The following is a 17,373-nucleotide window of genomic DNA, read 5'->3' as shown; positions in this document are numbered from 1 at the left end:
AAGCCTTGTGCAAGTGTCCCACCTAAGAAGCAATGACTCGAGGCGCTTCGGGGCTCACCTGAGCCCCTTTGCAGAGACTTGCGAAAGGATGACCATGGATCAGTGGGTCCTGATGGTGGTACACATGGGCTATGCCCTGGAATTTCAAGGACTGCATTCGATATCCAGAATTGTGGTGACCCCTTGCACACCAGAATTGGATCAAGAGGTCACCGCTCTTCTAGAGAAGGATGCAATAGAGGTCGTGTCAAATCTGAGCAGCCCGGGGTTCTCTTCCCGGTATTTCCTGGTACCGAAACTGGACGGGGGTCAACGCCCTATCTTAGACTTAAGGGCTCTGAGTTGGCATCTCATTTACAAATGATTTCGTATGCTGTTGGTACCGAACATCATGGTCATCCTCCACAGGAACCTGTGAATGGTCTCATTAGACCTAAAGGATGCATATTATCATGTGTCCATAAGGCCTCAACATCGCGCTTCCTAAGGTTTCAGATAGGTGTGATCACCTATCAATTCAAGGCATTGCCATTTGGCCTCATCACCGCGCCTTGCGTATTCACGAAGTACCTGGCTCTGGTGGTGGTGTTCCTGCAAGAGCAGGAACACCACCTACAAGTGGTGTTGTTCCTACAAGACCTGCCGTACCTCGACGATTGGTTGATCGTGGCAAGTACCCCACAGGCTACTCGGATTGCCCTGGGATTTGTGATCAATATCTTCCAGGGATTGGGGTTCCAAATAAATTTCAAAAAGTCCCATTCGGAGCCTACTTGGCGAATTCAGTTCATCGGACTGATTTTCGACACAAGTCTGGAAAAGGTCTTCCTTCCCAAGGCCCGCATCACGACTCTCCAGAGACTGGTGGTCACCTTGGCCGGAGGCCCGCAAACTATGCACTCCGTCCAGCGCCTGTTGGGACACATGGCATCTAGCGTTTATGTTCTGCCTCATGCACGTCTTCGGATGCTTGTCATTCAGCAGTGGTTTTTGGACGTGTTCGATCCTCTTTGAGATCCAGGTCATCTCCAGCGTTCGCCCCTTCCTTAGATGAGGGCGATAACTCAGTGGTGGATGGGTGTCTGGCACATAAGCGTTCGTGCCCCTTTCCAGGTGCCTCTTCACTCCTGAGTAGTGACAACAGAGGCGTCAGAGCTCGGTTGGTGTGCTCACCTGCCACTCTTTGAGCATCTGGCTTCTATGGACCCTGGTCTATTGAACTGGAAGGTAATCTTTTTGGTGGCAGTTACCTCCGCCAGGAGGGTTAGTGATTTGCGGGCCCTGCGGGCTGACCAACCATACCTGTGTTTCCATAAGGACAAGGTTGTCCTCAGAACGGATGTTAATTCCTGCCTAAAGTGGTGTCCATGTTTCACCATTCGTCCCACTCACTTTACCTGTGTTCTTTCCAAATCCTTCATTGGATGAGTGTAGGGCAGAGATCTGCTGAATGGAGGAAGTGTCCCTCCTTGTTTATTCTGTATGATGGGCCTCGAAAGGGACTTCAAGTATCGGCCCAGTCTATGTCCAGGTGGATCGTCTCCACTATCGAGTTGTGTTACCAGTTGGCACATAAGCAGTTGCCTTCTAATGTAAAGGCTCACTCTGTTAGGTCTGTTGCGTCCTCTGTGGCCTTTGATCGGGTGATCCCGTTGGACGTTATTTGTCAGGCAGCTACTTGGGCTTTACCCCATTCATTTATGCAGCCTTATGCTATTGATGTTAGAGCACGTAATGATGCTGTATTTGGCAGGAGTGTCCTGCAGTCCATTTTCAGTTGATATGCTTGTCCTGAAATAAAGATATTCCTGGTTGTTTACCTGTTGCCTCTGTTTTCCCTCCTCCTTGGGTGCTTGCTTGTTATCCGCCCATTTGTGTAGAAGACAGAGACCACTTCGAAGAACTACAGGTTACTCACCTGTAACGTTGTTTCTTCTAGTGGTCATCTGTACTTCTACACGCTCTCCCGTCCTCCCTGCTTGGGTCGCTGAAGCTTGACTCTTGTGACTGAGGGGATGAGGAGTGGTGCAGCTGCATATAGCGGCTGGCGGTGAGGTTCCTGCCAAAGCAGGAGAAATCGAGCTTGTATAATTCCGACGTGTTTTCTGCGTAGGCGCATAGCCCATTTGTGTAGAAGTACAGATGACCACTAGAAGAACCAACATTACAGGTGAGTAACCTGTAGTTGTCCCTGGTCCTGGAATCTGTAGAAGAAAGATAGGTGTGTTGGCTATATTTTGTTATATTCCATGGAGAGTGCTCTACTAAAGCAGCCTTAGGGCAAGTTCACGCAGTTATTTTTGCCTACACACAAGCAACTGAGGCCTGCCCTCAGCTGTAATCCTATATACCAAACCCAGTATGTGGCTACTTGTAAAGAAAGTAACCTTGTGAATGGTCCTAAATGTCTAATGAAAATAGAACTCTTAAATCTAGTATATCTCATGTAATGTGAATTGTGACAATATATTGAAAGAAATGTACTTTTCCCTTACCTGTGAACTAAAATGGCAGGGATCACAGCTGAAATACAATAGCAGTATTTAAAAGTTAGCACTGTTTTTGTTTCTAGTGAACTAAATGTTGCTGCTGTGGATCCAAACCTCAGCTTGGCTGTATCAAAAAATGTGGCAAAAACCATTCAGCTGTATGGTGTAAAGTCTGAGCAGCTTGTAAGTAACTCAGTTGTATTATTATTATTATTATTATTATTATTATTATTATTATTAATAAAATGTGTAATGTTTGTATTATTTAAATGTGTAATTTTTTGGTCACCAATTCTTCTTTACAATAGCTGTGTAGTTTGGATAGCTAAAATATTAAAGTTTCCAATTGTGTGTATATATAAAAATATTAAAATGATTTGGGTAAAACTTGCTAGTAGTGAAAATGTGCCCTCAGCAAGAGTTGAGGGCACAACTCAAGGCTGAGACGTTCATCATTTTATAGTTCCGTGATGATCTGGTGTTCATGAGACTTGTAATGTTATAAGTTTTTCTATGTTTGTGAAGAAAAGAAAAATGAAAAATTGATTACACAACGTACTTTATGTTCAGAAATCAAAATAAATTAAAATGTATTTTCTTAAATGTTTTAGAATTTTAAACCAGGTGCAGGGGTTTTTCATATAGAAGCCCATTAAGCCTATGTGTGGTCAGAATCATTTAGGTAACTGCAGCAGCTGTTATTTCTGACTGTTGCTACTCACTCATGGAGAGCCTCTTTCCATCTGTTTGTCAGCACTAGTGGCCATCTGGCCTCTTCTAGCCAGAAAAGGGGGAAACTTCCTTTTGCTGCATTTATAAGTTGAGTGAATGAAATTGCCACTTCTGTCATAGGATGGGGGCAACTGACATCCTTTGAGAGCTAAGGAAGAGCCAAGGGATCTAGTTACTTTTCCTCCATACAATTCTTAGTGAAGTCAGGTTAAAACAGTTCAGACAGCTCAGATTAACTGTTCACTTTCTGACCCACTTTAAGGCTATGAGACTTCACTAGGGAGAGAATGTGGCTGAACTGTGGAAGCTTTTAGTAGTAAGAGGAGGGTGACATGAGCCGTGCTTCTCTTAGTTTAATAATAAATGGATAATGGAGGCTATAACTCAGTATACTTCTGCAGTAATTATTTGTAACAACATTCTGTTCCTTTCATGTTTAGAAAAAAAGTAAGAAATATACCTAAATACCTGGACTTATTTTTGTACAATTAAATAAGTGGCTTTTCATTTATGTAATGCAAATATGTTTAAATATAAGCCAGTGAGTTGTAAAACCAGGCATGTCAGTCATAATTACTTAAGGCCTAAGGGTCCTTGGAGTCTCATATTATATCTGTTATCTAGTGTTCAGAATGGTGAAGAGATTGATTCAAAAAGAAATGTGAGTTCAAAGTGGCAAGTGGTTTCAGGATAAATATGAATTGTTGAAATATAATGACAGGAGTGTGTGTGTGTGTGTGTGTGTTTAGTTTTACATTCAGTAATCAAAGACAGGGTGTGTTCTGAAGGGCTAGCTGTGAGGTATATTAAAGCCTTCAAAGCTGTTGTAATTCTTAACTGCCAAACATTCATCACTGAACCTGAAGAATTTGTCAGAGGGGCGGCGGTGGGGAGGACCCTGAATCCTTGTGGGTTGGGGGAGGGGTTAGGAGGTAGGATTGAGCAACTCGTACTCAGCATGGCATAGGGACCCACAGCTATTTATTCTTATCTGGTGCCCATACAAAACCATATACAGCACACAGCACACTGTTTAATACTGGAATAAACAACATCCTCTCTTTACAGTGAATGCTATCTAAGCCACCAACTGGAAGTTCATGTGATAGACCACTAACATTTTTTTAACTTGTTCTTAGCAAGGTGTTTGAAGAATGTGACAGAAGCTTCTTTCAAGACCCAAGTAACTGGCCTTCTACAGTTGTTCACTTAATAGAGACATGGTGTGTGTGTGTGTGTGTGTGTGTGTGTGTTTAATTAACATATTTGTATACCACCCAAAACACAAGTCTCTGGGCGGTTTACAACAAAACAATAAAAACAACAAATAAAAAGGTTAAAACATTACAACAATTTAAAATTTAAACATTGAAACTTTTAAAAATAATCACGCTATTAAAACTAATTAAAAGCCTGGGTGAACAAATGTGTCTTGAATGCCTTTTTAAAAGTTGTAAGAGATGAGGAGGCTCTTATTTCAGCAGGAAGTGTGTTCTAAAGCTTCGGGGAAGCAGTGGAGAAGGCCCGTCCCCGAGTAGCCACCAGACGAGCCAGTGGCAACTGTGGACTAACCTCGCCTGATGATTTCAATGAGCAGTGTGGTTCGTAGCACAGAAGACATTCTCTTAAATACCCAGGGTGCAAGCTGTTCACGGCTTTATCAGTTATAACCAAAACCTTGTATTTTGCCCAGAAACTTAGCGGCAACCAGTGTAGATCTTTTAAGATAGGAGTGATATGGTCTCTCCGAGATGAGCCAGAGACCAACCTGGCTGCCGCATTCTGGACCAACTGCAGTTTCCAGACTACGGACAAAGGCAGCACCACATAGAGCACATTGCAGTAGTCAAGACTGGAGGTGACCAGCAGATGTACTACTGTTCTGACATGATTTATCTCAGGAAATGGACAACAGCTGGCGTATCAGCCGAAGCTGATAAAAGGCACCTCTGGCCACTGCCTCTACCTGGGACACCAGGGAGCGGTTTGTGTCTAGAAGCACCCCCAGACTGCGCACCTGTTCCTTCTGGGGAAGTGTGACCCCATTCAGAGCTGGCAGATCAAAATCATCTCCTGATTTCTGACTCTGCACAATAAGTCCCTCTATCTTATCTGGATTCAGTCTCAGCTTGTTATCTCTCATCCAACCTCGCACTGCCTCCAGGCAGGCATTTAGGGAGGTTATGCCTTCTCCTGATGATGTTGACACTTAGAAAAAGATTTGGGTGTCATCAGCATACTGATAACACCCTGCACCAAATTTCCTGATGATCTCTCCCAGCAGTTTCATGTAGATGTTAAACAACATTGGAGACAATATGGAGCCCTGAGGGACACCATACAAAAGTTCAGATTTTGAAGAACAATAGTCCCCGAGGGACACCATCTGGAATCTGCCTGATGGGTAGGAGTGGAACCACTGCAAAGCAGTGTCTCCTACCCCCAATCCCCTCAGATGCTCCAGAAGGATATTATGGTTGATAGTATTGAAAGCTGCCGAGAGGTCTAAAAGAACCAACAGACTCACACTTACTCTGTCAATTCCCAACTGGAGATCATCCATCAGGACAAACAAGGTGCCCCACCCCATAACCCACCTGAAAGCCAGTCTGATACAGGTCTTGATAATCAGTTTCATCCAAGACTGCCTGGAGTTGGGAGGCCACCACCCTCTCAATTACCTTTGCCCAGTCATGGAAGGTTGGAGACAGGCCTATAGTTGCTTAACTCTGAGGGATCTAACACAGGCTTCTTAAGAAGTGTTCTAATAATTGCATGCTTAAGACAAGGAGGCATCTTGCCCTCCCTCAGAGAAACATTTATGATCTCTACTAGGCCTTCCACAACAACTTCCCTGCCAGATAGTATAAGCCATGTCAGTCAGGAGTCAAAATAACAGGTTGCAGGCCGCATTGCTTCACTCAGCTTGTCCACATCCTCATGAGTCACAAACTGGAACTGATCCAGCCTGATTACATAAGAGGAGATGCTGGACACCTCAGATTCAGATACTGCAGTAATTGTGGGGTCTAAATCCAAGTCGGCCCAAATACAAGAGATTTTATCCACAAAAAACTTATCAAACAGGTCACAGCCAGTAATAGATGGTTCCAAATTCTGATTCAAGGGAAGAGGGGCACTCACTAGACCTCTCACAATTCTGAACAACTCTGCTGGACATGAACATGCAGACAAAATACGGGCTGAAAAGAATCTCTTCTTTGCTGCCCATATTGCCAGAGCATAGAGCTTCAAATGTGTTCTATGTTGTAATCTGTCAGAGTTGAGTTGAGTCTTCCTCCACATGCGCTCCAGTATACCTTGCCGCTTCAGCCCCATAGTTCTTCCGTATACCAAGGGGCCAATTTTGAAGTGGGTCAGAGAGGACGCTTAGGAACGATCATGTCTACTGACCTGGTGAGTTTGCTGTTACAATTCTCCACCAGGGCATCAGCTGCAGAGCCCTCACCACCCATTAAGATCGTCTGGAGAGGTCCGTCTGCATTTGCCACCGGCTCGTCTGCTGGCCACTCAGGGACGGGCCTTCTCCTCTGCTGCCCCGAGGCTTTGGAATGCGCTCCCTAGTTAAATAAGAGCCTCCCCATCTCTGACAGCTTTTAAAAAGTCTTTAAAGATGCATCTGTTCATCCAGGATTTTAACTAATTTTGTTTTAATGGTTTTAATGCTGTTTTAAAATATTGTTTTAAAATTTTTAAATTGCTGTAATGTTTTACACTTTTTGTTTTTAAGTAATGTTTTACTTTCTGTTTTTATTTTGTTGTAAACTGCCCAGAAACGTAAGTTTTGGGCAGTATTAAAATATGTTAAATAAATAAATAATAAATAAATCCTTCCAAGCATTCCTATCCTCTCCAGGTTACATGAGATATGCCTTTTTCTCTTTCCTCTTTCATTAGAGTCATTGTCTTGTGAAATGGACACGATGATTGATTCTGTTAATGCAGTCCATAGGAACATAAGAGATAACTAACTGGGCCAGGTGCAAAGCATCTGCACCTCAGCCCCCCTCCCGCTGTTTTCTCCCCTCCCACCTACCACCATTTTCTTCACCTGCCCACCCACCACCGCCCTCTTGCCCGCCCGCCACCGTTTTCTTCCCTGCCTGCTGCTGCCACTGCTGTTTCCCCCACCCGCTGCCGTTTTCTTCCCCGCCCGCCGCCATTTTCTTCCCCTGCCAGACCAGCCAGCCGCCACCATTTTCTTTCACCCCTCACCGGCAAGGCTGTCTGGGGCTGCCACTTTCCTCCCCTCTGCCAGCAGCTCACTCACGATCTCTCACGAGAACTGCCACACGTGGGATTAGCAACAGGTACGCCTTAGAGAATATATATATCTCCCCCCCTCCCCCCCCTCTATATATGGATGGTTGTTTTTTGGTGTATTGTGGTTTTTACTGTTTAACTGTTTTAAGATTTAAATGTGTTTAGTGGAGTTTTATTGAATTTTAACATTTGTAATCCACCTTGCGGTGTTTTATGAAAGGCAGTATAAAAATTAATTGATCAGTCAATCAATCAGAACAACCCTGCTGGATCTGGGCCAAAGCCCATCTAGTCCAGCATCCTGTTTCACACAGTGGCCCTCCAGATCCCTCTGGGAAAGCCCACAGGCAAAAGCTGAGGACATGCCCTCTCTCCTACTGTTGGTCCCTGCAACTGGTATTTAGAAGCATCTTGCCTCTTAGGCTGGAGGTGACCTATAGCCCTCAGACTAGTGGCCGTTGATAGACCTGTCCTCCATGAATTTATCTGAACCCCTCTTATAGCCAACCAGGCTGTTGGCTGTTACCACATCTTATGCCGGAGCATTCCATAGGTTAATTATGTGTTGCGTGAAGAGGCTTCCTCTTGTCGGTCATAAATTTCCTGGCAATCATTTTCATGGGCTGGCCCCTGGTTCTAGTGTTGTGAAATAGGGAGAAAAATTTCTTTCTCTCCACACCATGCACAATTTTACAGACCTCTATCATCTCTCCCTTCAGTTGTCTTTTTTCTAAACTAAAAAGCCACAGGTATTGTAGCCTTGCCTCATAAGAAAGGTGCTCAAGGCCCCTGATCATCTTGGTTATACTCTTCTGAATCTTTTCCATTTCTCCAAAGTCCTTTTTGAGGTAAGGTGATCAGAACTGTACACGGTACTCCAAATGTGACCACACAATAGATATTTATGATGGCATTATGATACTAGCAGTTTGATTTTCAGTCCCCTTCCTAATGATTCCAAGCATGGATTTGGCCTTTTTCACAGCTGCTGCACATTGAGTTGAAACTTTCAACAAGCTGTCCACCACAACTCCAAGAATCTTCTCCTGGTCAGTCAATGACAGCTCAGATCCCATGAGTGTACATGTGAAGTTGGAGCTTTTTTGCCCAAATCACTTGCTAAGATTGAACTGCATTTGCCATTTTGTTCCCCATTCCCCAGTTTGGAGAGATTCTTTTGGAGCTCCTCACAGTCTGTTTTGGATTTCACTACTCTAAATAGTTTAGTGTCATCTGCCAGCATGGTGTAATGGTTAGAGTGCTGGACTAGGACCGGGGAGACCCGAGTTCAAATCCCAATTCAGCCATGAAACTAGCTGGGTCTCTCTGGGCCAGTCACTTCTCTCTCAGCCTAACCTACTTCACAGGGTTGTTGTGAGGAGAAACTTAAGTATGTAGTACACCGTTCTGGGCTCCTTGGAGGAAGAGTGGGATATAAAATGTAAAAATAAAATAAAATAAATGCATTTGGCCACCTTGCTGCTTACCCCAACTTCTAGATCATTTATGAATAAATTAAAAACTGCTAGTCCCAGTAAAGATCCCCACTTGTTACTTTCCTCCATTTAGAGAACTGTCCATTTATACCTACCCTCTGTTTCTTGCCCTTCATCCACTTACCAATCCACACATGAATCTGTCACCTTATCCCATGACTGCTATGTTTTCTCAAGACTCTTTGATGAGGAACTTTGTTGAAAGCTTTTTTGAAAGTCCAAGTGTACTATGTTAACTAGATCACATTTATTCACACATCTGTTGACTCAAAGAAACACAAAAGGTTGGTGAGGCAAGACTTACCATTGCAGAAGCCATGCTGGTTCCCCTTCAGCAGGGCCTGCTCTTCAACATGCTTAACAATGTTATCCTTGAGAATGCTTTCCATCAATTTACCTGGAACAGACGTTAAGCTAACCAGCCTGTAATTTCCCAGATTCCCCCAGATCCCTTTTTGAAAATCAGAGTTACATTAACTAATTTCCAGTCCTCCTGTACAGAGCCTGATTGTAGGGATGTTACATATTTTTGCAAAGAGGTTGGCAGCTTCACATTTAAGTTCTTTAAGGACTCTTGGGTGGGTGCCATCTGGCCCTGGCGATTTTTAAATTTTTCACAGACAGTTCAGAACATCATCTCTTATCACCTCTATCTATCTATCTATCTATCTATCTATCTATCTATCTATCTATCTATCTATCTATCTATCTATCTATCTTATCACTTCTATCTGTATACTTCAGCACAGTATCCTCTGCTGTGAAGACAGATGCAAATAAATCATTCAGCTTCTCTGTGATCTCCATATCCTTCTTAATAATCCCTTTCATTCCCTCATCATCTAATGGTCCAACCATCTGTCTGGCAGGTTTCCTTCTTCTGATGTATTTAAAGAAGTTTTTGTTATTCCCCTTGATGCTTTTAGCTAAATGTTCCTCAAAGTATCTTTTTGCATCCCTTATTGTCCCCTTGCATTTCTTTGGCCAGAGTTTGTGTTTCTTTTTGTTCTCTTTATTTGGGCAGGCCTTCCATTTTCCGAAGGAAGTGTTCTTCCCCTTCATAGCTTCCTTGACTTTACTTGTTAGCCATGCTGGCATCCTCCTGGACTTTGGTACTTTCCCTCCTTTTTGGCATACATTCTAACTGGGCTTCTATCATTGTGGTTTTAAACAAACTCCATGCATTCTGGAGAGAAGTGACTCTCCTGATTTTCCCTTTCAGTTTTCTTTCCACCAAACTGCTCATTTTAGAGACGTTTCCTCTTCTGAAGTTCAAAGTGTCTGTGACTTCCTTGGTGATTTTCTCCTCACATATATGCTGAATTTGATCACATTGTTTCCTAAAAATTCCATGACACGGACATCTTACACCAGGTCCTGTGCACCACTCAGGATCAAGTCCAAGGTCACCTTCCCTCTGATTGGTTCCATGATCAACTATTCTAGGCACAGTCATTCAACATATCTAGAAATGTGGCCTCTTTGTCATTACCTTTATGTGAACTTACTCGATATGTGTGTGGGTAGTTGAAGTCACTCATTATTAAAGCTCTGTCTCTCCTTGATGCCTCCCTGATTTCCTTCTACAACTCCTAGTCACTGTCACTGTTTTTATCAGGAGGGTAATAGTATGTTCTCAGTAACACGTTTCCTTTCAGGCCTTATATTGTCATACACAGTGTTTCTGTGGAGGACTCCGCTCTTCCTAAGTTTTCTAGCTTGTTGGATTCTATCCCTTCTTTAACATACAGTGCTACTCCATCCACAGTTCGCCCCCTCTTTCCTTTCTGTCGTGTTTGTAACCAGGAATAACAGTGTCCCATTGGTTCCCACTGTTCCACCATGTTTCTGTTATGCCCACTATATCTAGGTTTTCATTAGCAACCAAACACTCCAGCTCATTCATCTGGGCTTGGAGGCTTCTGGCATTGACATATAAGCACCTGTACACTGAATCTCCTTCCTGGTATGTGCTATCGTTCTTATGGCCATTTGATCTCTTTGGGGAGAGATCATCTTAAGGGATGGCATCTGCCAAACCATATACTGCCCAGCTCCTGTCAACTATCCCCCAGGCATCATTTTTAAAGTTGTTCTGCAACCTTTTTGATTTTAAGTGCCAGCAGTCTATGTTCTCAGGTCTTCTCTTCCTCTTCCCAGAGTAGGCTTCAAAGCCCAATATTTATCCTTTTTTAGCAGCTACATCACCCTATTGGCTCATGTTCAACTTGTGGTCCGCTAAGATGCCCGATCCTTTTCACATATGCTGATTCTGAGCAAGGTCTCCTCATCCCATATTTGTGCATTTTATTTTTCATACCTAAATGCAGGACTTTGCATTTGCTGCTTTTGAATTTAATCTTGTTGGTTTTGGCCTAGTGTTTGATCCAGCCCAGATTTTGAATCTTGATCCTGTTTTCTAAGGTGTTAGCTATCCCCAGGTGTTCTAAGGTGTTAGTTATTTGCACCCCTAGCTTTGTGATACCTCTTCCATTACTCAAGAGGAATGATTCAATATACTTTTGTAGCAATCGGTTCTCCCTTACGCTAAAGAGTGAACTGGAAGTGAACCCTATCCTGACTGACAGGCTAGGTAACAGCCACTCAGCACATGGCGGGCAGGACCCAGGAAGAGAAGCATGTCTTTGTTCTCAGAAGGAGCTGGGGGGGATGAGAGAGGATGGGCAGAAGGCTTAGTGAGGTGCAGCAATGGAGCTTTTGCTGCCTCATGGTCAAAAGCTAGCCTGAAGAATTCTCTCATGGAAGGACATTTGCATAACCTTGAGAGACAGGATTGCAGGAAGCATGAAATCTCTCCTGGAATTTGGGGTGAGTTTCAAGGAAGAAGAAGTCAGGGCTTTGGGGCTTCTGAAGGGTTTAGCAAGGGAACAGTTTGTTAGCTCACGTTAGATTTCTTTCTTTTTGTGCTTTGCAAATCCTTACAACTGGTTTATTGTGTTTTTATTTGTAATGTGACAAATTAAGTGAAACTAAGCCTGTGCCCTTTCTTTCCAACTAGGGCATTGCAAAAGTCTCTGTAGACTCCCAAAGGTGCTTTTTGGTATTTTTGTACATTTATGTTCTTTGCAACTTGGTAACCACAATTTTTAAAGTGTGCCGCTCCAGTATCACCTGAGGGTAGTTTTTGAAGTATTCTTGCAAGTACTGAGTGTTTCTGTTACCTGTAACTAAAAACTGAGAGAGCCTTAGACTAAAGCAGTCTGTAATATTTTGAATAACGTTTTTCTCTTTTTGTTCTTTGTATTTTACCTGCCTCTGAGTGGATTTTTAACTCAGGAAAAGGGGTTTGCCTCTGGTGCAAACATGCCTCAATATTAATTGCTCAGTAACGTATCAAGTTTTCCCACCACGTGGAAGCTGCTTGTGGATGGATTTTTGTATTTTTCCATTAGCAAAGAGAACGAGAGTTTCACAAGAACTTCACCCACAGCAGCGGGGAATAAACTCTGTTAAAGAGTGGGTGTGGTGGCAGCGATTGGACTACCAAAGGAATAGTTTAAATTTTAAAGGAATAGCCTTTGTTGAGCAAACATGGAGGGAATGATTCAGCATTTTTCTTCCCCACACATGGGCTTGCTTTGAGACAAAGGCTGGGCTTATATCTGCTACAACTGTAGTTTTCAAATCTGATAAATATCCTTTCTACTTAGTCATCCAAAACATATTTGTAAAAACGTTGAACAGTACAAGGCCTAGAACAGAGCCCTGTGGCGCTTTGCTTCATATCTCCTTCCAGGTTAACCTGGAGCCATTAATGAGCACCCACTGGGTATGGTTGTTCAACCAGTTGTGACTCTATCTAACAGTATCATGCAGCCCACATTTTACCATCGTATCAACAAGGATACCATTAAATACTTTGTCAGACGCTTTTCTGACATACAGGTATACTATGTCCATGGCATTTCTATGATTACTAAACTAGTAACTTGATTTTAAAAGGAGATAAGATTAATCTGGGCATAACTTGTTCTTGAGGAACCCATGCTAGCTCCTAATGACCACATTCTTTTCTAAATTCTCAAGCTGGTGTGTTTAATCCAATAACCTGTTTTTCAGCTGTGCTAATTATGTCGAAGGCAATGTAAGATCCTTGATATTAAACTGGAGGAAATTATGTTTGTGGTAAATATTATAAATTACTGTTTGGAAAGGAGAGCTGGTCTTGTATAGAGGAGAGCTGGTCTAATGGTAGCAAGCATGACTTGTCCCCTTAGCTAAGCAGGGTCTGCCCTGGTTGCATATGAAAGGGAGACTAGATGTGTGAGCACTGTAAGATATTCCCCTTAGGGGATGGAGCTGCTTTGGCAAGAGCAGAAGGTTCCAAGTTCCCTCCCTGGCATCTCCAAGATGGGGCTGAGAGAGATTCCTGCCTGCAACCCTGGAGAAGCTGCTGCCAGTCTTTGTAGACAATACTGAGTTAGATGGACCTATGGTCTGACTCAATATATGGCAGCTTCCTATGTTCCTATGCCTTGCGTTAACAATCAGGCTTGATATCTATTTTTCCTTTTTTGTCACATTTAACTCATTTGTTGTATGTACACAAAGTCATATGGATCAATGCACAGTTCAGTTCATTCAACATTCTCTTTCCAACAAAAGTAAGAAAAATATCTCTCAGTCTCCAGCATCTGATATTCAGAATTATCCATATATGAAAGTTCAATTCAGAGCAGTTGATACACCTATGCTCTGTGACTGTATCTAATCCTTCTTAAAAACCGTTAGTGTGCAGATTGTAAGAAAAAGTCTCATTTTTGTTTCAAAAGCTTAGCAAGTTCTTGGGCATCATGCTTTTGGCTGGCAGTAAGGGTCATGAATAGAAAGAATAATTGTCTTCTGCCATTTTGAAATATGTTACTTTTAGTTTCATTTAGTGCCCATTTATGCATACGGAAGGTGACACATTTATTTTGTATGAGTTATTTGTTTGTGTATGTATGGTGTGTTCCAATGACACAGCAACTAGCACATAAGCCTTCCAGTTCAAATATTAATGCTTGCTCAACTCATTCTTTGTGCATCCTAATATATTATTTTCTTTGAGCACAGTAGCTCATTGATCTGGTTTTAATTAAGCTTGTCGCTTGCGTTCTGAGTGTGCACACTTAATTAAGAACCCAGCCTTGTTGTGACTGCTTTTATGATATGTTTGTCAGAAATTAATCCTGTCAGTACCATGCACCCTGTTTGTTGAGCTTTGTAATGTGTCTCTGGTATTCATCAATATTGTTGTAGATGTCCCTTATATATAGTAAGTGCTAAGTTCTGCAGAATTTGCCAGCCCCCTGCAGATTTTCTCCTTTAAAGCAAGCCAAAGAGAATATTAAATACTCTAAATTCATCTGGCTCAACCATGTAACCAGGAGGCCATCCTATTATGAAAAAAAAATTTTTTGCCATGTTGAAATTAGTAACATTCACTTTTTCCTCTGTGACTAGCCAGCTTCTCTAATTGCCTCTTCTCCAATAACAAGTCCGTGAGCCGTATGTGTAGATAGTGGTTGCTATGACAAAAGTGAAATGATAAAATGTGCTGCCTCCTGAGCTACTTGATGCCTCCCAATCTGTAAACCGGTTGCTGTCAGGTAGCTTTTGTTGGGAAGTGTTGTCAGTAGAAACATGGTTGCTTGTGCCCTTTCTTCAGCCCTGCTCATTTGGTTTTTGACTTTATTGGGTATTTACCTCCCCACTCCACAAATAAGAACAAGTAATGCCATTTGTAATAAAGCTTTAAAGTATGCAATTATTTTGTCATTAAAATAATCTTCTAATTGCTTGCCAAATAAAAAGTCCTATTTTTGCTTATGGCTAGGATCGCCAACACTTCACTGGGAGATAGCACATGTTTCTTAAAAGGCTCCAAGCACTGAAGAATTTTGCCATTGCATCTGTTACCCAGCTGCTCCACAAGTTTCTTCACCCACCCAACCACCCTCCTCTCCTACTGTTGTGCAAGTAGGCCTTTCATTTACCTCTGGGAGTAGCTGTATCCTCAGCCAGTGTTGATGGAGCTAAGTGATAGCAGCCATATTGAGATGAGACTTAGAAAGCCAGCTTACAGAAGATACATGGATTTAGGCTTTTGGGGATCTCTGGAGACAGGGAGTTTCACGCTCGGAGTAGCCTTTACATGCTTTTTGTTCAAGCTTGCCCCTCAAGTTACACTACCAAAAGTTCATTTTCAGTTGACTAATCCTGATAGTTGCCAAATGTTGCCCTTTTCCAAATGGGTTTTATGTCTTAATTATTTCAAATTAGCACAATTGTGCCAATTTAATTACAATTGTGCAAAAATGGCTTTTTGTTAGTGTGAGCTTTTGCTCATTCCTCTCTGGCAAGGGATGGCTTGGATTGTAAATGTTATGTACATTTAGAGTATATCTTCGCTGCTGTCTCCTTGATACCTGAACTCCAGCACTAGTGTGGTGCAGTGGATAAAATGTTGAAATTTGACTAGGGAAATGTGGCTTCAAGTCCTTCCTCAGCCATGAAACTCACTGGGTGACTGTGGGCCTAGCTAGGCTCTCTCTCTACCTGACCTACACCACACAGCTATGAAAATAAAGAAGGTAACTACCCATGCATGCTGCTTTGAGCTCTTTGAAGGAAGGGTGGAATAAACATGTGGTAATAAATAAGTGTTTTTCTTTGAGTGCTGTAGTATAAAGTATATAGATGGCTTTTTGTTTGTGTGAATAAGCTTCTGGAGAGATTATCTCCCTAACTATTCTTATGACCACAGCCTAAGACTTCACATACTGTCAAATGAATGATTGGAATACAGTATGACTGATTGCTATCCTAATGCAGTATTGCAGAGGAGTACACATTATACATTTTTCATGTGATCGTATCGCCTTGTGATGGATGGAGGGTCATGTGTTTACTAGGGCTGTTATGACAAGATCTCCCTCGTGGAAAATTTACACATTCGTGAGAAGATGTTTATTATGTTAAACGCAAGGGATATTAGATGCACAGACTCTTGAACTTAGTGGGATGTCAGTCACAGGCTGCAATGTTTAGGAAACCTCTTCTACATTTTACTTGAAACATGTTATTTAATACAGCAGAAACACTGCGAGCAAATTTAATTCTTTTTTTAAAAAAAATTAGTGTCAAAATATACCAAATAAATAATCCAAATTATCTTTGTCAATGAAAGATTGTTCCCCCAAATGATGATACTTTAAAAAAAATGAATCTTTCATTTTGAGTTATGTCTGCAGTTAGCTCACAGTGTGTGAGTGGTAATAGAAGTACTGTATGTTCTTTTACTTTGATGCTATTTCTGTTAAGCTTCGCATGTGGGTGGACTGAAATACACTAGCATGCCCACCTGCTGCACATAGATAAAATGTGTTGTGCTGTGAAAATGAAAATTCACTTGTCTAGAAATGAGGAATGTTTTCCTTTAGAATCTAAGAAACCCTTACTAATTTTCTCAAGGAAGGGGGGGGGAACCATCATTTCTCTTTTCACACTACTTTTAAAGCAGATTATCATTACTATCCTTTCCTAGAGTCTTTTAGGAAAAAGACTTGACTTTCCTAAAGGCTGCTTTTCATCCTTCTACAATACCTATCTTAATCATTTGACAAAAAACAACAAAACAATAATATTTTGTGAGGCTTATGCTGCAATATACAAACTCTTTTTTTAAAAAATTGGCAGGTGATAACATTTTCTAAGAAGGCAAGGAGGGTATTATTATCAATTCCTGTAAAATCTGAGAAGGGAGATCCCTTCTGACAATCAAATTATTCCTTTCTCAAGCTACATTATGAAGCTGTCTATTAAGATTGACTCTGTGTGGTGTTCTAGTTACCTTTCTTTGAAACAGTCATACCATTGCTCTCAAGGAACACTTTTGTTTCGAAATTATACAACAGGAATATTGCAAAGAATGAATAAAGGCAGCTTTGTCTTGACAATTCTTCATAGCCAGCTAAGGATGCGCAAACTGGCTCAACATCAACCTGGCTCAACTTCAACCAGGCCCAGTTTGGCTCGAGGTACAGCTGAACACCTGTGCCAGTTCGGGGGTTCTGGAAGTGGGTTGTTTTTTTAAAAAGTTAACTTACCACCAGTTTCATTGGCGGCTTCAGGATGCTGCCGCAGTTCCCCCTCACCTGCTGGCCTCCCCCTGGGCTCCAAAGGGCCATTTTGGCCCATTTTCAGGTCATTTCAACCCTTTCTGAGGTTGTGGTGGCCATTTTGGAGGCCACCTTGCATGCACCCTAGCCATTTGCGTGTAAGTAAACAATTTTTCTTTAAAAGAACAACACCACCACTCTAGAACCCCTGAACTGGCTTGAATTCGAGCCTACCCGGCCCCTCATTCA

At 42.2% G+C, this 17,373-nt stretch overlaps 1 protein-coding gene across 4 annotated transcripts in view; it reads left to right on the top strand.

Annotated features, from left to right (window-relative positions):
• COG5 (component of oligomeric golgi complex 5) overlaps positions 1-17,373 on the top strand; it is a 270,566-nt gene that overhangs the window by 209,163 nt on the left and 44,030 nt on the right. For all 4 annotated transcript variants that reach the window (XM_053255351.1, XM_053255350.1, XM_053255353.1 and 1 more), the window contains one exon: positions 2,573-2,672. In XM_053255351.1, coding sequence (XP_053111326.1) covers positions 2,573-2,672 — 100 coding nt within the window. The remainder of the gene's footprint in view (positions 1-2,572; positions 2,673-17,373) is intronic.

Source organism: Hemicordylus capensis, chromosome 5 (assembly GCF_027244095.1).
Source record: "Hemicordylus capensis ecotype Gifberg chromosome 5, rHemCap1.1.pri, whole genome shotgun sequence".
In the NCBI taxonomy this organism is placed as follows: domain Eukaryota; kingdom Metazoa; phylum Chordata; class Lepidosauria; order Squamata; family Cordylidae; genus Hemicordylus; species Hemicordylus capensis.
The sequence above is the reverse complement of the archived record's forward strand: the minus strand, read 5'-3'. Positions and strand labels throughout refer to the sequence as shown.